Source organism: Hyperolius riggenbachi, chromosome 8, assembly GCF_040937935.1.
Source record: "Hyperolius riggenbachi isolate aHypRig1 chromosome 8, aHypRig1.pri, whole genome shotgun sequence".
Lineage (NCBI taxonomy): Eukaryota > Metazoa > Chordata > Amphibia > Anura > Hyperoliidae > Hyperolius > Hyperolius riggenbachi.
The window spans coordinates 224,562,976-224,584,946 of NC_090653.1; the positions used below are offsets into that span (position 1 = coordinate 224,562,976).

The 21,971-nt window shown below is 46.6% G+C and overlaps 1 protein-coding gene across 1 annotated transcript; it reads left to right on the forward strand.

Moving 5' to 3' along the window:
- Positions 1-17,605: 17,605 nt before the first annotated feature.
- LOC137527438 (paraneoplastic antigen Ma2 homolog) lies at positions 17,606-18,826 on the forward strand. The gene has a single exon (XM_068247954.1). The coding sequence runs from the start codon at positions 17,606-17,608 to the stop codon at positions 18,824-18,826; it is 1,221 nt and encodes a 406-aa protein (XP_068104055.1).
- Positions 18,827-21,971: the final 3,145 nt, after the last annotated feature.

A 21,971-nucleotide genomic window follows, 5' to 3' on the forward strand; every position in this document is an offset into this window, starting at 1 on the left:
CCACAGGGCCCACAACCTCCCCAACACCTTAATATCTAGTTATCTGGCTTGCAGTCACTGCTATGTATCCCCTTTTCCTATTTATTTCTGCTTCAAACACAATTAGGAATGACAGCTGAATGAATTCTGCGCCCCCTTCTACACTGCGCCCTGAGGCTGGAGCCTCTCCAGCCTATGCCTCGGCCCGGCCCTGGGACTGTGGTCTTAGTCTATAGAAATGTTTGGATATTTATTCAATAAAGGTTATTATTCTATAAATATAGAGGTTCATGGCATTTAGAATGTGTAAAGGAAAGGAGTGCCTGATGGATTTCATGTTGTTTTCTCCACAAAGTATTACAGGCATTTCCCTTTTGCGTGATAGTGTAATTGTCATTTTCTTTTATGTGGAGACACCCCGCCCTTCCACTATGTGTAGTTGATTTTCTATATGGTCATTCTTGCACTACTAATGGGCACAGCCAAATAACATCCGATAACGCAAGTCCTTAGGATGCTAGGATATTATAAAAACTTTGAAGACGGATTATCTCTGAATGTGTTCTGTATTGAAGTTGCCTTTTGTGTATGTATATGTCTTGCTTAACTATATGTAGATAAAAACGGTCAACTATCCAAGTAGAAAGCAGGGCCAGATTTACCAAAAGGCCCTGTAGGTACTAGAGATGGCCCAAAAGGTTCGCCGGCAAACTTCCGGGGTTCGCGATCGCGAAGAACTGCAAACTTTTCCGGAAGTTTGATTCGCCCCCATAGTGCATCATTAGGGTCAACTTCTGACCCTCTAAATCACAGTCAGCAGGCTCATTGTAGCCAATCAGGCTACACTCCCTTCTGGAGCCCCACCCCCCCTTATAAAAGGTGGGCAGCGTCAGGCATTGGACTCACTCATGTGCCTGCAGTAATTAGAGAAGGGAGAGGTTGCTGCAGAGACATTAGGGAAAGTTTAGTTAGGCTTTTGTAAGCTTGTTAGCTTGCTCCTTGCCGATTCTTATTGCTAAAAAAGCACCCATCAACAGCTCTTTTGAGAGCTAATCTTGTTCTTGTGATTTATTTATTTTTTGTGTGTGTGTGACCCATTTGCATTATATACAGCACTGTCAGTCAGTCGCAGCTGGCCTTTGGACCCTTGGTGGTAAGTCTTACTGTGCCACTGCCAGGCCCAGCACATTCAGTGAGTGCACATTTGTAATACCAATCACTGCACCTGTCCACTGTTCAGTGCACCTACCTACCTATACCTACGTGAGCGTACGCATTGTTAATACTACCAGTCATTGCACCTGTTCACGGTACCTGTGTGTGTGTGACAGGCAGCTGCACATTTGTAATCCCAACCACTGCACCTGTACACTGTTCAGTGCACCTACCTACCTATACATACGTGAGCGCACGCATTGTTAATACCACCAGTCATTGCACCTGTTCACGGTACCTGTGTGTGTGTGTGTGTGTGTGTGTGACAGGCAGCTGCACATTTGTAATACCAATCACTGCACCTATTCACTGTTCAGTGCACGTACCTACCTATACCTACGTAAGCACACACATTGTTTATACCACCAGTCATTGCACCTGTTCACGGTACCTGTGTGTGTGTGTGACAGGCAGCTGCACATTTGTAATACCAATTACTGCAGTGCATACCTGTAACCTGTTCAGTGCACCTACATGAGCGCAAGCAGCAGTGGCGGCGCTACACTGGGGCTTACCCAGGCTTAAGCCCCAGCTGACAAGCTGTCAGCCCCTGCAAAAGCCCCCCCTCCGCAGGTCTCCCCCCCTTCCCTCACCTTGGGGCTCCCACTCTCTGCCTCGCTCCCCCCTCAGATATCATTCAGCGGCTGGCGTCAGAAGACTCACGCTCTTCCCAGCGCGGCTGATCTGTGCGCTGCTCAGGTCAAGTCTAGACCAGAGTAGCGGCGCACAGATCGATCTCTCTCTCCCGCGCTGGGAAGAGAGGAAGTCTTCTGACGCCAGCCGCTGATATCTGAGGGGCGAGCGAGGCAGAGAGTGGGAGCCCCAAGGTGAGGGAAGGGGGGGAGACGGCCCCCTTCTCCGCCGCTGTCCATATGGCTTCCTCTTCTCTCCGCTTCCACCCCTCCTGGGGACACCTATACACCTGGTTATACATGGTAAGTCCTACCTACCTATACTGGGGACAACTATACACCTGGCTACATATACTGGGCACATATACCCCTGGCTACATATACTGGGCACATATACCCCTGGCTACATATACTGGGCACATATACCCCTGGCTACATATACTGGGCACATATACCCCTGGCTACATATACTGGGCACATATACCCCTGGCTACATATATTGGGCACATATACCCCTGGCTACATATACTGGGCACACATACCCCTGGCTACATATACTGGGCACATATACCCCTCGCTACATATACTGGGCACATATACCCCTAGCTACATATACTGGGCACATATACCCCTGGCTACATATACCCCTGGCTACATATACTGGGCAGATATACCCCTGGCTACATATACTGGGCACATATACCCCTGGCTACATATACTGGGGACACCTATACACCTGGCTACATATACTGGAGACACCTATACACCTGGCTACATATATTGGGACATATACCCCTGGCTACATATACTGGGGACATATACCCCTGGCTACATATACTGGACACATATACCCCTGGCTACATATACTGGGGACACCTATACACCTGGCTACATATACTGGGGGCACCTATACACCTGACTACATATATTGGGACATATACCCCTGGCTACATATACTGGGGACATATACCCCTGGCTACATATACTGGGGACACTTATACACCTGGCTACTTATACTGGGGACAACTATACACCTGGCTACTTATACTGGGGACAACTATACACCTGGCTACATATACTGGGACATATACCCCTGGCTACATATACTGGCACATATACCCCTGGCTACACATACTGGGGACATATACCCCTGGCTACATATACTGGGGACACCTATACCCCTGGATACATATACTGGGGACAACTATACACCTGGCTACATATACTGGGACATATACCTCTGGCTACATATACTGGGGACATATACCCCTGTCTATATATACTGGGGACATATACCCCTGGCTATATATACTGGGCACATATACCCCTGCCTACAAATACTGGGCACATATACCCCTGGCTACATATACAGAGCACATATACCCCTGGCTACATATACTGGGCACATATACCCCTGGCTACATATACTGGGCACACATACCCCTGGCTACATATACTGGGGACATCTATATCATTACATGCATTTACTGGTGAAAGGCTGTCTGTCATTATGTGCATTAACTGGTGAAACACTGTCTCTCATTACATGCATTTTGTGGTGAAACGCTGTCTCATTACGTGCATTTACTGGTGAAAGGCTGTCTCTTATGTGCATTTAGTGGTGAAAGGCTGTCTCTCATTATGTGCATTTACTGGTGAAAGTCTGTCTCTTATGTGCATTTAGTGGTGAAACGCTGTCTCTCATTACGTGCATTTACTGGTGAAAGTCTGTCTCTTATGTGCATTAACTGGTGAAACACTGCCTCTCATTACATGCATTTTGTGGTGAAACGCTGTCTCATTACGTGCATTTACTGGTGAAAGGCTGTCTCTTATGTGCATTTAGTGGTGAAAGGCTGTCTCTCATTACGTGCATTTACTAGGGAAAGGCTGTCTCTTATGTGCATTTAGTGGGGAAACGCTGTCTCTCATTACGTGCTTTTACTGGTGAAAGGCTCTCTCTCATTACATGCATTTACTGGTGAAAGGCTGTCTCTCTCGTTACGTGCATTTACTAGGGAAAGGCTGTCTCTTATGTGCATTTAGTGTGGGAAACGCTGTCTCTCATTATGTGCATTTAGTGGTGAAAGGCTGTCTCTTATGTGCATTTAGTGGGGAAACGCTGTCTCTCATTACGTGCATTTACTGGTGAAACACTGTCTCTCATTACATGCATTTACTATTGAAAGGCTGTCTCTCATTACATGCATTTACTATTGAAAGGCTGTCTCTCATTACATGCATTTACTTCATTTTTTTTTTTAAATGTAACTACATTAGCTGGTACAACTACATTACAGTTAGCACCGCTCGCCGCAAGTTCCCCCCTTGAGCCCCGCCAGCCAGCCATTGTGCCCCTTTTGAGCCCCCCCAAAATTCTGAAGCTGGAACCGCCGCTGGCAAGCAGTGTAATATACCACCAGTCACTGCACCTGTTCACAGCACCTGTGTGTGACAGCTGCACATTTGTAATACCAATCCCTGCATACCTTTTACTGCACCTGTGTGACTGCACATTGTATTAGTCAAGTCAGTGCATACCTTTCACTTCATCCCCCCTCGATATGGACACAACAACTGGCAGAGGCAGAGCCAGAGGCAGACCACCCGGCAGGTCTGTTCGAGGTCATGCTGACGTGATTTCGTGCGGTCCTGGCCCAAAGTACAGTGCTCAGAAGAAGGCATGTCCCATCAACTCCCAAGATTGTCAGGACGTGGTTGACTATTTAACACAGAACTCCTGATCTTCCTCAGCCACCAGCACTACTACAAGTACCACATCCGCTACATTTGACACTTCGCAGGAGTTATTTGGTGGGGAAGTCACTGATTCACAGTCATTATTGTTACAACAAGATGAAGGCGCTAAGCAAGTTACACCACCTCATATGTCTGAGTTAGGCGACACTATGGACGTAATGTGTGAGGAGGAGGATGATGAAGTACCTGCTGTTGGTGGAGTTTTGGAGGTGCTTGATACAAGCGAAGCTGGGGAGGATGACTATGGTGATTATGATGATACGGAGGCCACGTGGAATCCTAAGAGACAAGATGACCAAGGGGACAGTCCAGAGGGGGAGTCAGAGAGAAGTAGGAGGAGACAAGTTGCTGAAAGAAGCAGGAGGAGCTCATCATCAGAAACAACTGGTGGCAGTGTCCGGCGACATGTATCGCCACCTATGGACAGCCAGCCAACATGCCCTTCAATGTCAGCTGCTGATGCCACCATAGTGCACACACCCCAGGGCGGCTCAGCGGTGTGGACATTTTTTAGTGTGTATGCCAAAGATCAGAGCAATGCCATCTGTACTCTCTGCCACCAAAAATTGAGCCGTGGAAAGGCCAACACCCACGTAGGGACAACTGCCTTACGAAGGCACATGCAGAAAAGGCACAAACTGCAATGGGAAGACCACCTGAGCAAAAGCGGCACACAAAAGCAAAGCCACCCTCCTTCTCATCTTCCTCCTTCAGGTGCATCATCTTCTTCAGCCTTTTTTTTCCCTTGCACCTTCACAATCACAGCCAACCTCATCCACTCCGCCGCTCACCTTGAGCGGCTCCTGCTCCTCTGCCCACATCAGTAGCCAGGTATCCGTGAGGGAAATCTTTGAGCGGGAAAAGCCAATGTCTGCCAGTCACCCCCTTGCCCGGCATCTGACAGCTGGCTTGGCGGAACTGTTATCCCACCAGCTGTTACCTTACCAGCTGGTGGACTCTGAGACTTTCCAAAAATGTGTGGCCATTGGGACACCGCAGTGAAAGATACCAGGCCGCAATTATTTCTCAAAAAAGGTGATAGCCAAACTGTACTGAGAAGTAGAAAGGCAAGTGGTGTCATCTCTGGCACACAGCGTTGGGTCAAGGGTCCATCTGACCACGGATGCCTGGTCTGCCAAGCATGGTCAGGGCAGGTACATTACTTACATAGCCCATTGGGTCAACCTGGTGACCGATGACAAGCAGGGAGTACGTGGATGTGCAGCAGACCAACTTGTGACACCTCCACGGCTTGCAGGCAGGCCTGCTGCCATAGCCTCTCCTTCTCCTCCTACTCCTCCTGCTTCATCCTCTTCGCTGTTGTCCTCCTCCTCCTCCTTGGCTGAGTGGCAGCGCAACTCTACTGGTGCTGCGATCTCCTCTCCAGCTACACAGCCCCAGCTCCCCAGGGCCTATGCTGCATGCCAGGTACGACGGTGTCACACCATCTTAGACATGTCTTTCCTCAAAGCGGAGAGTCACACTGGAGCAGCTCTCCTGGCTGCTCTGAACAAACAAGTGGATCAGTGGCTGACCTCGCACCAACTGGAGATCGGCAATGTGGTGTGTGACAACGGCAGCAATCTCATTTCGGCTTTGAATTTGGGAAAGTTGACACATGTAGCCTGCATGGCACATGTGCTCAATCTCGTAATCCAGAGATTTGTGTGTAATTACCCAGGCTTACAGGATGTCCTGAAGCAGGCCAGGAAGTTGTGTGGGCATTTCAGGTGGTCTTACACAGCCATGGCACGCTTGGCCGATATTCAGTGGAGAAACAACTTGCAGGTGAGGCGCTTGATTTGCGATAGCCCGACTCGCTGGAATTCAACCCTGCTGATGTTCGACCGCCTGCTACAACAGGAGAAAGCCGTCACCCAGTATCTCTACAACTACAGTAGAAGGACATGCTCTGGAGAGATAGGGATGTTCTGGCCGAAGAACTGAACACTCATGCAAAATGCCTGCAGGCTCATGCGGCCGTTTAAGGAGATGACAAACATGGTGAGTCGCAGTGAAGGTGCCATCAGCGGGATCAATTCTCATCAGAACCAGATGTTTCCTCAACACCTGCGGCAGCACAGAGGGGGGAGGAGGAGGAGGAGGAGGAAGAGTTGTGTGGGGAAGAGGAGTCAGATGATGAGGAAGGTGTTTTTTTTTTTAGGAGGAGGAGGCAGCAGAAGAACAACTGCAGTAGACGTCGCAGGGGGCTTGTGCTGCTCAATGCTCCCGTGGTATTGTTCGTGGCTGGGGGGAGGAGGAGAACTTACCTGACATCACTGAGGTAGAGCAAGAGGAGTTGGATAGTACGTCTGGATCCAACTTTGTGCAGATGGCGTCCTTCATGCTGTCCAGCCTGTTGAGGGACCCCCCTATAAACTCAAGGGGAATGAGCTGTACTGGGTGGCCACGCTACTAGACCCTCGGTATAGGCACAAAGTGGCGGACATGTTACCAAGTCACCTGAAGGCAGAAAGGATGCTGCACATGCAGAACAAGCTGGCAACTATGCTTTACAATGCGTTTAAGGGTGATGTCACAGCACAACAGAATAAAGGTGCCACTGCCAGTAATCCTCCTCCTCCCATGTCCACGCAGGCAAGGACAGGACGCTATAGCGATCTCATAGTGATGTCGGACATGCAGACATTCTTTAGTCCAACGCCTCGCCTTATCGCTTCCGAATCCACCCTCCACCAATGCCTGGACCAGCAGGTAGCCGACTACCTGGCCTTAAAGTGGATCCGAGGTGAACTTTTACACATTGCATAATTGTGTTCCTTTCCTATTGTTTATAGGGCATTCCTCAAGCCAAATACTTTTTTGTTTTTGTTTTAATACTCTAATTTCCAATAAACTAAATAAGCCATGCCCACAGGTTCAGAGAGCCTTGGCAGTAGCAAGGGCTCATGGAAGCTCAGTCTGGGCAGGAGGAGGGGGAGGTGTTACTAGCCATTGATTTCAGAGGCAAAGGGGAGGAAGAGAGGGGATTAGGCTGATGGCTCAAGATACAGATAAGTCTGCCTCTAAGTAATGTTTACAAACAACATGGCTGCTGTCATTGTATCACAGGAATAAATAATCATATTCTATTAAAACTGTTTGCAGCTAGATTTGCTGTGTAAACCATCTAAACTTTAGATAAGATATATTGACAAGTTACTTGTTATAGTTAGTTTTTCATCTCGGAACTGCTTTAACCACTTAATCAACCACCTGCTTTAACCACCAATCAAATAGCACCAAAAGAAAGCTGTATTAGTGACAAAAAAAGGAGGTAAAATTCATTTAGATGGTAGCTTGTATGACTGAGCAATAAACCATTTAAGCTGCAGTGGTCTGAATGGAAAAAAGGCTCTGGTCCTTAAAGAGAATCTGTATTGTTAAAATCGCACAAAAGTAAACATACCAGTGCGTTAGGGGACATCTCCTATTACCCTCTGTCACAATTTCGCCGCTCCCCGCCGCATTAAAAGTGGTTAAAAACAGTTTTAAAAAGTTTGTTTATAAACAAACAAAATGGCCACCAAAACAGGAAGTAGGTTGATGTACAGTATGTCCACACATAGAAAATACATTCATACACAAGCAGGCTGCATACACCCTTCCTTTTGAATCTTAAGAGATCATTTGTGTGTTTCTTTCCCCCTGCAGCTATCTTCCACTGAAGTGTCAGGCTGTTTCTTCCTGCAGAGTGCAGACAGCTCTGCCTGTATGTAATTCCTCAGTATGTGAAAGCCCAGCCAGCTCAGAGGAGGATTTATCCAGCTTGTAAAAGATAAGAGAGAAGAGAGAAGCTGCCCTAATCTAAATAATACACAGGCAGTGTGCAGAGAGGGGCCTGGAGGGGGGAGATGCATCACAGAACCACAACACTGAAGAACTTGGCAGCCTTCCAGACACAGGCTGACAAGTCTGACAAGAGAGAGATAAGTTGATTTATTACAGAGATGGTGATAGTAGAACCTGCTGCAGTAAGCCAGAACACATTAGAATAGCTTTTGGAACTTGTAGGATGATAAAAAACAGGATGCAATTTTTGTTACGGAGTCTCTTTAAGGCTGAAAAGACTGCGGTCCGCAGTCTTTTCAGCCTTAAGGACCAGAGCCTTTTTTCCATTCAGACCACTGCAGCTTAAATGGTTTATTGCTCAGTCATACAAGCTACCATCTAAATGAATTTTACCTCCTTTTTTTGTCACTAATACAGCTTTCTTTTGGTGCTATTTGATTGGTGCTGCGATTTTTACTTTTTATTCTATTCATCAAAAAAGACATGAATTTTGGCAAAAAAAATGATTTTTTTAACTTTCTGTGCTGACATTTTTCAAATAAAGTAAAATTTCTGTATACATGCAGCGCGAAAAATGTGGACAAACATGTTTTTGATTAAAAAAAACCCATTCAGTGTATATTTATTGGTTTGGGTAAAAGTTATAGCGTTTACAAACTATGGTGCAAAAATTGAATTTTCCCATTTTGAAGCATCTCTCTCATTTCTGAGCACCTGTCAGGTTTCATGAGGTGCTAGAATTCCAGGATAGTATAAATACCCCCCAAATGACCCCATTTTGGAAAGAAGACACCCCAAAGTATTCACTAAGAGGCATGGTGAGTTCATAGAAGATTTTATCTTTTGTCACAAGTTAGCGGAAAATGACACTTTGTGACAAAAAAAATAAATAAAAAAAAGTTTCCATTTCTGCTATCTGGTGACAAAAAAAAATGAAATCTGCCACGGACTCACCATGCCCCTCTCTGAATACCTTGAAGTGTCTAGTTTCCAAAATGGGGTCATTTGTGGGGTGTGTTTATTGTCCTGGCATTTTGGGGGGTGCTAAATTGTAAGCACCCCTGTAAAGCCTAAAGGTGCTCATAGGACTTTGGGCCCCTTAGCGCACCTAGGCTGCAAAAGAAATGTCACACATGTGGTATCGCCTTACTCAGGAGAAATAGTATAATGTGTTTTGGGGTGTATTTTTACACATACCCATGATGGGTGGGAGAAATATCTCTGTAAATGAGATTTCTTTTGATTTTTTTACACACAATTGTCCATTTACAGAGATATTTCTCCCACCCAGCATGGGTATGTGTAAAAATACACCCCAAAACACATTATACTACTTCTCCTGAGTACGGCGATACCACATGTGTGACACTTTTTTGCACCCTAACTGCGCTAAGGGGCCCAAAGTCCTATGAGTACCTTTAGGATTTCACAGGTCATTTTGAGGCATTTATTTTCTAGACTACTCCTCACGGTTTAGGGCCCCTAAAATGCCAGGACAGTATAGGAACCCTACAAGTGACCCCATTTTAGAAAGAAGACACCCCAAGGTATTCCGTTAGTAGTATGGGGAGTTCATAGAAGATTTCATTTTTTTTTCACAAGTTAGCGGAAATTGATTTTTATTGTTTTTTTCACAAAGTGTCATTTTCCACTAACTTGTGACAAAAAATAAAATCTTCTATGAATTCCCCATACACCTAATTGAATACCTTGGGGTGTCTTTTTTCTAAAATGGGGTCACTTGTGGGGTTCCTATAATGCCCTGGCATTTTAGGGGCCCTAAACCGTGAGGAGTAGTCTAGAAACCAAATGCCTCAAAATGACCTGTGAAATTCTAAAGGTACTCATAGGACGTTGGGCCTCTTAGCGCACCTAGGTTGCAAAAAAGTGTCACACATGTGGTATCGCCGTACTCAGGAGAAGTAGTATAATGTGTTTTGGGGTGTATTTTTACACATACCCATGCTGGGTGGGAGAAATATCTCTGTAAATTAAAATGTTTTGATTTTTTTTACACACAATTGTCCCTTTACAGAGAGATTTCTCCCACCCAGCATGGGTATGTGTAAAAATACACCCCAAAACACATTATACTACTTCTCCTGAGTACGGCGATATCACATGTGTGACACTTTTTTGCAGCCTAGGTGCGCTATGGGGCCCAACGTCCTATTCACAGGTAATTTTGAGGCATTTGGTTTCTAGACTACTCCTCACGGTTTAGGGCCCCTAAAATGCCAGGGCAGTATAGAAACCCCACAAGTGACCCCATTTTAGAAAGAAGACACCCCAAGGTATTCCGTTAGGTGTATGGTGAGTTCATAGAAGATTTTATTTTTTGTCACAAGTTAGTGGAAAATGACACTTTGTGAAAAAAAACAATACAAATCAATTTCCGCTAACTTTTGACAAAAAATAAAATCTTCTATGAACTCGTCATACACCTAACGGAATACCTTGGGGTGTCTTCTTTCTAAAATGGGGTCACTTGTGGGGTTCCTATACTGCCCTGGCATTTTAGGGGCCCAAAACCACGAGGAGTAGTCTGGAAACCAAATGCCTCAAAATGACTGTTCAGGGGTATAAGCATCTGCAAATTTTGATGACAGGTGGTCTATGAGGGGCCGAATTTTGTGGAACCGGTCATAAGCAGGGTGGCTTCTTAGATGACAGGTTGTATTGGCACTGAAGTGCAGGAATGTTCTCAAATCATGACCTGGACATGGCAATTAAGTCGTACCAGCAGTGATCAGAAAAAAATTTTCTGTCACTGCGGTGGGGCGGGTGAGGGTTTGGCCGGGTGATCAGAAGCCCGCAGGGGGCATATTAGGGCCTGATCTGATGGGTAGCAGTGACAGGTGGTGACGGGGTGACGGGGTGGTTGATAGGTGATCAGTAGGTGATTACGGAGGAGAATATATGCAAGCAATGCACTGGCGAGTTGATCAGAGGGGGTCTGGGGGGCTAATTTAGGGTGTGGGCAGGTGATTGGGTGCCCGCAAGGGGCAGATTAGTGTCTGATCTGATGGGTAGCAGTGACAGGTGGTGACGGGGTGATTGATGGGTGATCAGTGGATGATTAGAGGGGAGAACAGATGTAAACAATGCACTTTCAGAGGTGATCTGAGGGTGGGTCTGCACGCAATCTGAGGGTGTGGGTGGGTGATCAGGTGCCCACAAAAGGCAGGTTAGGGTCTGATCTGATGGGTGGCAGTGACAGGTGGTGATTGATGGGTGATTGACAGGTGATCAGTGGGTGATTAAAGGGAAGAATAGATGTATACAGTACACAGGGGGGAGGGTCTAGGGAGGATCTAAGGGTGTGGGGGGGGGGGTGTTCAGGAGCCCCCAGGGGGCAGTTTAGGACCTAATCTAAAAAATAGCGTTGAGATAGTGACAGGGAGTGATTAATGGGTGATTAGGGGGGTGATTGGGTGCAAACAGGTGTCCCAGGGGTGGGCAGGGGGGGTCTGATGGGTGCAGTGGGCGATCAGGGGGCAGGATCAGTGTGCTTGGGTACTTACTAGGAGGGCTGCAACCTGCCCTGGTGGTCCCTCAATCACTGGGACCACCAGGGCAGGAGGCAGCCTGTATAATACGCTTTGTATACATTACAAAGCGTATTATCCGCTTTACATGCGGAAGATCGGGGGTTAACAACCCGCCGCCGCTGCTAATTGGCTGGCGGGTTGACGTCGCGGGTGGGCACATCCAGCGTGCGATCCCCGGCAGCTAGTCCGCAACGAGCCGCCGCCGATCGGCGTATTGCGCGGTCGTTGCGGGCTCCACTTTGCCGCCGCCCCTAGGTAGGGGCGGCCGGCAAGTGGTTAAAATCACAATCCAGTAATATATATATATATATCTATATATATATATATATATATATAGATCTATATATATATAGATCTATATATATATAGATCTATATATATATAGATCTATATATATATAGATCTATATATATATATATATATATAGATCTATATATATATATATATATATATATATATATAGATCTATTTATATATATAGATCTATTTATATATATAGATCTATTTATATATATATAGATCTATATATATATATATATATATAGATCTATATATATATAGATCTATATATATATATATATATATATAGATCTATATATATATAGATCTATATATATATAGATCTATATATATATAGATCTATATATATATAGATCTATATATATATATATATAGATCTATATATATAGATCTATATATATATATATATATATAGATCTATATATATATATATATAGATCTATATATATATATATATAGATCTATATATATATATATATATATATATATAGATCTATATATAGGTGGTTGGGAGGGGATCAAGGGATACATGGGGGGGGGGAAGAGCTGGAAAAAAGTTTATTTTTACACTAAAATCGCACAGCCTGTCACGGCTGCAGGCTGTGCGTCTCTCCCTGTCACACAAGATCCACAGTGACAGGGAGAGGGAGGCGGAGAGGGAGGCGGAACGGCAACTATGTTGCCTTTCGGAGGGTGATCGCTGTGATTGGCTCACAGCGATCACACGGCAGGGAGCCAATCAGTGACGGCTCCTGCCGATACCCGGAAGCCTTAGCTGTCATAAGACAGCTAAGTGCAGCCGGTTCGGTGCGTGCGATCGCGGCGGGGAGCGGCGGCGCCGGTGATAGAGATCTACGCCTTGCCAGCCAGGAGCCCATCAAAACAGGGCGTAGATCTCTATCACTGCGGTCCGGAAATGGTTAAGTGTGGATGTAGACACTGTGAGCAGCAATGAACCCTTGGACTACTGGGTGTGCAGTAGACACTGTGAGTAGCGATGAACTCTTGGACTACTGGGTGCGCAGGCTTGACCTGTGGCCAGAGCTGTCCCAATTTGCCATACAACTTCTGTCTTGCCCTGCCTCAAGCGTCCTGTCAGAAAGGACCTTTAGCGCAGTAGGAAGCACTGTCACTGAGAAGAGAAGTCACTTAGGACACAAAAGTGTTCAGTACCTCACCTTTATCAAAATGAATGAGGCATGGATCCCAGAGGATTACTGCCCGCCCGAAGACTAAGTCAGTCCCCGCACACAGCATCTCCGCCTGCACACCGTGTGACTGGCTGCCTGCCCCAAGACTAAGTCGGTCCCCACACAGCATCTCTGCCTGCAGGTCGCTTGACTGCCACCACCAACAGGGTCCACCAGGACTCCAGGCGGATTCCTGAATTTTTAAAGCCGCTGCTAGCAGCGGCCGCTATAATAATTTTTATGGTGCGTGTACATGCCTGCCTAATTTTTCTGGCTGCACTGCAGCTGCAACAACAAAACAAAAGACATGTACATGTGTCAATTCCCCTTCATGATCGTTACCTTTGCACGGTGAAGGGGCTTGCATATCACAAAGAACCAATGACCGACGGCTATATGAGTGTGTTGGGGTTGGGGGGCACACCTGACTCGAGAAAATAGATAATAAGGTCGTTGCTTCATTGTGGACAGACCAAATTCGATCAGCTGGACACTCAGTCACTATTGTTCTGTCATTCAGCTACCTCAGCCCGACCATATGGGCTTGAAAACTGCTATCGCCTGCACTCTGGCCATCGTGCGCACCACACAAACAGCTGTTTGCAGTGCATTACACTGTGAGTTTGGTGTGTCAGTGTGAAGCAGTACACTAATTACACTCCCTGATTGATGTATACACATACAAGATGTTTTAAAGCACTTTATGCCTCCAATTTAGCATGCAATGTGATTTCTGCCCTTAAAACGATGCTGTGCGTCAAATCCTGATTTTTCCTGTGGACTTTTGGCATGTATCCCACTCCGCCATGCCCCCCTCAAGGTGTTAGACCCCGTGAAACATCTTTTCCATCACTTTTGTGGCCAGCATAAATGTTTCTAGTTTTCAAAGTTCGCCTCCCCATTGAAGTCTATTGCGGTTCGCGAAAGTTCGCAACTTCTGAGTTCAGGTCCGCTTTAATTAGAGTTATTTTGGATTTGGGCTTCCATTCCCTGTATATATTTTGGGTTTGTCCTAAGTTTTAATGTGTATTCATTTTTGGACTTTCTGTATTTTAAGAAGAACTCATCTGACTGCCATTTGACAGCATGGAGGGAGGTCAGTGCAAGCAAGTGCAATGGTACTGTACATTGCACTTGCTTGCACTGACCTCCCTCCATGCTGTCAAATATACCTACCACACATCTTTTATTACACCCACTTGCTGGAAGATGCAGACTCCTAGCCATTAGATGGGTATGCACCATATATCTGGTTAGCAGCTTCTGGGTAGTCTATTTGCATGGCTGTCTTTAGATTACTATTGTGTGTAGTCAGCTGGCTTCAAAGGATGCCACAACCAGGAACACAAGGGTGACATATGCCCACAAAACCACCAGGAGGCACTAAAACTCCACCCACACTGCCAATTGCCAAGGGGAAGAGTTATGCTTTAACCCCTTGACTGCCAATCACAAGGTGTTTCTTGTCAGTAGCTGTACATGTCATTTCCTCCGGTGTATCTACAGGGGTACTCGTGTCATTGGCACCACAGGGCCATGGTCGACATGCCTGCCCCCAAATGGGTGCAACAAATCTGCGGCCGCATTCGTTCACATGGCGCCGGCGCCCATTGCCATAACACGTGCTTCTCTTTTCAGCCAGGCCTGCCAATATACAGGGGCCTCCCGCCCCCCTGTGTTGGCTGTCTGTCCTCCCTTTCTCCCTGTTCAGACCTTCAGATCAGCGCAGCGACAGACCTGCAGATCAGTGACCGAGAACTTCAGATGTAGAAGTGACGTCACTCATCACTTCCTGCATTTGAAGTGATTCACACGGTAACTGTGCACCGCTCTGCCCTTGGGTCTCACACTGATCTGCAGGGCCAGCGCCACACTGATCTGAAGGTCTGAGACTGTCAGCATGAGTGGTGTGTGGGGGACAGTGGAAAAGGGGAACCTGATGGCTACCTGATGAGGGAGCTACCTATACTGGAGACACTTTACTACCTATACTGGGGACACTTTGCTACCTATACTGGTGACACCTTTGGCTATCTGAAGGGGTGGGGAAACTACCTATACTGGGGACACCTTTGGCTACCTATGGGAGGACTTCTTATACTGGGGACACCTTTGGCTACCTGATGGGGGAACTACCTATAGTGGAGACCTTTTTGGCTACCTATGGTGGACTACCTATACTGGGGACACCAATTGTATTGGTTACCTATGGGTGGGGATACTACTTATACTGGGGGACATCTTTGATACATATGGCTGGGGAGGGAACAACCTATTCTTGGGGACACCTTTGGCTACCCATGAGTGGGAAGGACTACCTACACTGGGGACACCTTTGGCTATTTATGGGTGGGTAGACTACTTATACTTGGGGCACCTTTGACTATCTAAGGGTGGGGGGGCTACCTATACTGGGAGACACCTTTAACTACCTATAGGTGGGGGAGACTATTCTGGGGGACACCTTTGGCTACCTATGAGTGGGAGGATGATCTATACTGGGGGGGCTTCCTATACTGCGGTGGGAGGGGGCGGGGGCATGTCTGGCTACCTATACCTATGTAGTGTAATATTTGCAGCATTTCATATGTGAGGTAACATGTGCTGCATTTCATATCTGGGGTCATATTTATTGCTTTTCTTATGTGGTGTAATGTTTGTATTTAATATGATGGGTAATGTTTACTGCATTTCCATATGTGGCGTCATGTGGACTCCCAGAACTACCTAATACTGCTACTTGTGGGGCAAATCTGTCTACCTAATACTTTCTGGGGTGGACCCATGGGACTACTAAAGATTTAATACTGCTAATCATTTGTATGTAACACCATATAATGTGCTGTTATTGTTATGTTATATACTGCTGCCTTTAGAGGGCATAGTTCCTTTAAGAATGCAGAGAATTCTGGAAGAGAGGCTGGAGTGAGCAGAGGCTGCTGGGAGCTGAGGACGGGCTGGTGTGCCTAGAGTGAGGTCTGGAGTGACTGGGACTGGATCTTCAGGCCTAAATCCATCAGACTGGCTTCCATTTGTTTTCTGAGTGTGAAGAAGGGATCCTGTGACACAGATTGCTGCACCCTGAGCTGAATCTTGGAGAAAGGATACAGCTGCTGGACCAGAACTGTGTGAACCTGTGAGGTTGGTGGAGCCTGGATTGTACAAGCCGTGTGGACTTCAGAAGGAACCATTTTAGCTGGATTACAAAATTTGTGAATCTCAGTCTCCTCAAAACGTCTGCCTTTGAGTTCTGCACCTGCTGAGTGACCATTATCAGGGACTGGCCCTGCACCTCATGGTAGGAACTATCTTTGCAGTGATAGAGGGGCATTAACCTGGCTGAGAGGTTTGGGAGTCATACCACTCCTCTTACAACAAACTGTGGACAGTGTATGTCAGGACTGTTTGCCATAGCCTGCCATTCTGAACTGTAGCCTGGTTAACCTGTCTCCTCTCACATCACTGGCATCTATGCTGTTATTGCTGAGTGCATCAGGAGTCTACTTGCTGCTGCAGCTTCTTCACAAGGCGCCCAACTGTGCACATAACGTTCCTTAAAGGGGTACCCCGAGTGCAGAACTGCATTATAGCCCACTGGCCAGTCGGGAGTTAAATAAGGTTGTGCTACTGATTGCATTTTCTTATATTTGTTTCTTTGCTATGGTTGTGCGTCTTTCGCCAGTGTAGTGTGCACTTCTTTAAAGTGACACTGGAGGGGCGCAAGAGGTTACTACCGTGTGTTGATTGCAGTTTATTAAGCTTGTCCCTTTGCTGCGGTGCGTTCTGCGCCAGTCTAGTGTACATTTGTTTAGAGTGACACTGGAGGGGCGCAGGAAGTGGCTACTATGGACATACACTTTTGACGCACTTTAAATGTGTGAAGCATATTACTTTTATTGTTATGATCTTGCTGAGTTAACAAGTGTTTGATTAGTGCTATATTTTTTATTGCTTACGTCACCCCATTAGATCACGTTGGTCTGTGGGGAATAAATATATTGCATTGATACTGGTGTCTGCATGATTCTGGGAGGCAGGGTGCCACTGGAGGCGGTATCCACTAAGAGTCCCCATTACATTCATTAGCGATCCAGTCTGTCTCGCTACATTTGGCGCCCAATGTGGGGCTCCCTTTGGCTCCACCCAGTGATGTCTACGCCCCTTTTCCCTTGAAATCAGACACAGTATGAATGCAAGAGCTGCAGGAAGATGGTTTGAGAACCACCAAGCTGCCGTGGGACACTGTTTAGTCCTAGAGTTGCCAGAGCCTGACTGGACTGATGCACAGATCAGGGAAGTGGCTGAAAGACTACCAATATCTGGTTGGGGGTTCCTGTTAGATAGTACAACAGACCCAAGTGGACCAACTCAATTTGCCCTGCTGGAGTGGAAGACCCATGTCCCCCATGACAAGATGCCTACGACCCTCACAACTCCAGGGGGTCAGTTAGTTCAAGTGACCATTCCAAAAGGTGCAGCAGAAGTGGAAGCTGAAGTTATGGGGCCATTATCTGAGCCTGCCATTGATCAAGGGAAGAACTGTATTGGGCCAGAAGTCCTTGAAGCGTTAGGAAACCTACTGACAAAGTGCAGATCTCCTGACTACTCGCTAGCAAGCTGGGGGTACAGGAAGTTACGGTTGTTCTCTGGTAAAGTACCCACTCCCCCTGGTGAAGAAGATTTTGAGGCATGGATGGACCAAGCCACTCAGGTACTGGAAGAATGGGATGTACCTGAAATAAGCAAGAAGCAGAGGATTATAGAAAGCTTGAAAGGTCCAGCAGCTGACACTGTCCGAAATTTGAAGATTAGCCAATCTGATTGCACTGCACAGGATTATCTTGATGCATTGTATAGTGTGTTTGGGAAGATTGATAAGCCCACTGATTTACTGTACCAATTCGAACACACCTACCAGAGGGTAGGAGAAAAGCTGTCAAGTTATGTAAGGCGACTAGACCGCCTCCTGCATCAGTTAGTGTTAAGTAAAGGAATAGACCCAAAGCATGTGGATCGGGCCCGAATCCATCAAATCCAAGAGGGATCACAAGCTCTTGACCCAGTGGTGTTCAAGTTACACTTGGGGGATCAAGTGGAGGTGCCAAGCTATCCTCAACTAATTAAGAAAATTCGAGAAGAGGAAGCATTACAAGATCTAAAGTCTGGGTATACTAGTGCAAGGCCCGTGAAGATTTCTCAAGTCCGTACAGTGGAGGCAGTACCAGTGTCTCAAAACAACTTTCCGGAGGATGCATCATTAACCAGTCTGTGGAAGGTGTTGACCCAAGTAGTACAGACACAATGCGAAATGCAGAAGACACAGTTGCAAGTCCTGCAGGCTCTGACATCACAGAAGACAGGAAGGTCCTCTTCTGATGTATCCAAGCAGGGCCGGGCCGAGGCATAGGCTGGAGAGGCTCCAGCCTCAGGGCGCAGTGTAGGAGGGGGCGCACAATTCATTCAGCTGTCATGACTAATTGTGTTTGAAGCAGAAAGAAATAAGAAAAGGGGATACATGGCAGTGACTGCAAGCCAGATAACTAGATATTAAGGTGATGGGGAGCTTGTGGGCCCTGTGGCGCTTCTTAGTCTAATAGCAATCAGTGTGTGCCGGCTGGGGTGGGAGGGATGAGGGGGCGCACTTTGGTGTCTCAGCCTTGGGTGCTGGAGGACCTTGTCCCAGCTCTGTATCCAAGTACCAGACAAAAGCAATAATCCTGTCAAGGGGAGGACCACAAAAAAAGACTGGTTATTGTGGTGGTGAGTTGGGTCATATCCAGCAGGAGTGTAGCTGGCAATCAGATTTCAACAGCAGGAAGAGGAAGACCAATCAGCTTGTGGAAAACCACTTTGGTAACAAAATCTCCAAAGACTTTGCCAGTAAGAAAGTGACTGAGCAAAAAGAGTCATTGGGAGCTGCACCCACATCAGGCTTTACACGTACCCAATGCCAACAAATGAGGAAACGAACGAAGAGGCTGAAAGCTTTGGCCAAATCTGCTTCTGAAGCAGGAGCCACCACATTCCCTAAAGATCTTTTGGGACCATCACCAGTGGTGCCAGTACAGATAGAAGGTGTATTTACTCATGCATTACTGGACACAGGCGCACAAGTGACATTGTTGTATAGAGACTTTTATGAGAAGCATTTAGCTCATTGTCCTTTACAGGCACTGGATAAGCTGGAGATCTGGGGAATCAGTGAGAAACATATGATGGATATGTGAACCTTCAGATTCAGCTGGGATATAAAGTGGCAGGAACTCAAGAAGTCCTGGATATACTAGCAGTAGTCTGCCCCCGACCGCCAGGGTCCTCACGGTACTCAGTGATCCTTGGAACTAATACTCACCTGATTAGATGAGTATTGGAGCCCATCATGGACCGTTATGGGCAGCCACCTAGTCCATTGCACTCTTTGCTTCAAGCCGCATGGGAACAACTGTTGGTCGAGCGAGAGGCCCCAGCCCATGGGGTTGGAAGTGTGTGGTTATCTCAGCGAGAAGACTGTCAATTGATGCCTGGACAAGTGGTATGTCTGAAAGCAGAAGTGAGAACGACATGGAAGGAGTCAGTCCCGTTGCTGTTGATCGAAGGGGAGGAAGGATCTGGATTGCCGCTAGGGGTGGAAATTATCCCTGAGACTATCCCCGCAGAGGATTTGCAACGCAAGAATGGCAGAGTGCTTGTAGGAATCAGAAACACCTTACCACAACCAGTCATGTTAAGACCTCGGGCAAAACTGGTAACGGTGTTTGTAGCAAGCCGAGTGACGACCCCTTTTCAAGTGGGGGGAGAGTCAGAAGAGCTGGAGAAGAAATTGGAGATCTGTTTCTCAAAACTCCCTTTTGCCTTCAGAGTGGAGACAACGATTGCTCAACATTCTGCGAGGACAAAGTGAAATCTTTGCACAACACGAATATGATGTCGGATGTGCAAAAAGTACACAGCACCGTATTCGCCTTCAAGATGACCGGCCATTCCGGGAAAGGTCAAGGCGGCTAGCCCTTGGAGATATTGAAGATTTACGGAAACAGCTGGAAGAACTCAAAAGAACTGGAATCATTAGAGAGTCTCGAAGTCCCTATGCTTCACCAATTGTAGTGGTGTGGAAGAAGAATGGTACTATTCGAATGTGTGTAGACTATAGAACTTTGAATCGACGTACTATTCCAGATCAGTATACCACACCACGAGTGGAAGATGTATTGCAATGCTTGGCTGGAGCTAAGTGGTTTAGTGTGCTGGATCTTAAAAGTGGATTTCATCAGATTCCAATGCATCCTGAAGACAAGGAGCGAACTGCCTTCATTTGTCCTTTAGGATTCTTCGAATTCAATAGGATGCCCCCGGGACTCATGGGTGCTCCAGCCACCTTTCAGAGGTTAATGGAAAATACAGTGGGAGATATGAACCTGCTGGAGGTGCTTGTGTATTTGGACGATGTCATTGTGTTTGGAAGAGACCTGGAAGAGCATGAGACTCGGCTAATCAAGGTGCTGTACCGGTTGAAGAAGGAAGGGTTAAAGTTGTCGCTGGAGAAGTGCCAATTCTGCCTTCCATCTGTAACTTACCTGGGACATGTAGTGTCGGCTGATGGTGTGGCAACGGATCCTTCAAAGGTTGAAGCACTAACAACTTGGCCAAAACCCTAAAACAGTTTCTGAGCTCCGTTCATACTTGGGTTTCTGTTCTTACTATCGAAGGTTTGTCAAAGGCTTTGCACAGATCGCAAGACCCCTCAATGATTTGCTACAAGTGAAACAAAAGGTGCAGGCTCCAGGGTCTAAACAAGATCAGAAGAATAACGTTCTGCAACGTGCAGGAAAAGAGTCTGTCATTGAGCAATGGACAGAGGAGTGTGACTCTGCCTTTGAGAAGCTTAAAAGTTGTCTAACCAGCACACCTGTTTTAGCTTATGCAGACCCTCAGAAGCCGTATGTCTTACACATTGATGCCAACAGAGATGGACTAGGGGGTGTTTTGTACCAGGAGCAGGAGAGTAGACTGAAGCCGATAGCCTTTCTGAGGAGGAGTCTGTCACCAACAGAGTGGAATTACCCAGCACACAAGCTTGAGTTCCTGGCACTGAAGTGGACTGTGGTAGACAAGCTTCATGAGTATCTATATGGAGCCGAGTTTGAAGTACAGACTGATAACAACCCTCTCACCTATGATTTGACCACAGCTAAATTAGATGCTACAGGACATCGATGGTTGGCGGCCCTTGCTAATTACAGATTCAGTCTCAAGTACCGTCCAGGCATGGCCAATCAGGATGCAGATGGGCTTTCTAGAAGACCTCATGATGTGTTGCAGCCTGAAGATGAGTGGCTAGAGATTCCAGCCCCAGGTGTGAGAGCCATGTGCCAAGGTCTACAATGCGAGATTCGGACTATCTGTGCTGCTGAAAAGCTAGGACTATCACATGAAGCAATTCCTCAGAGGTACTGCAATATGGTGACATTGAAAAGCACTTCATTACCTGCACTGAGTTTGTCAGATCTGCGTCACGATCAAGCTGAAGATACACTGTGCTGGAGTGTCAAAAA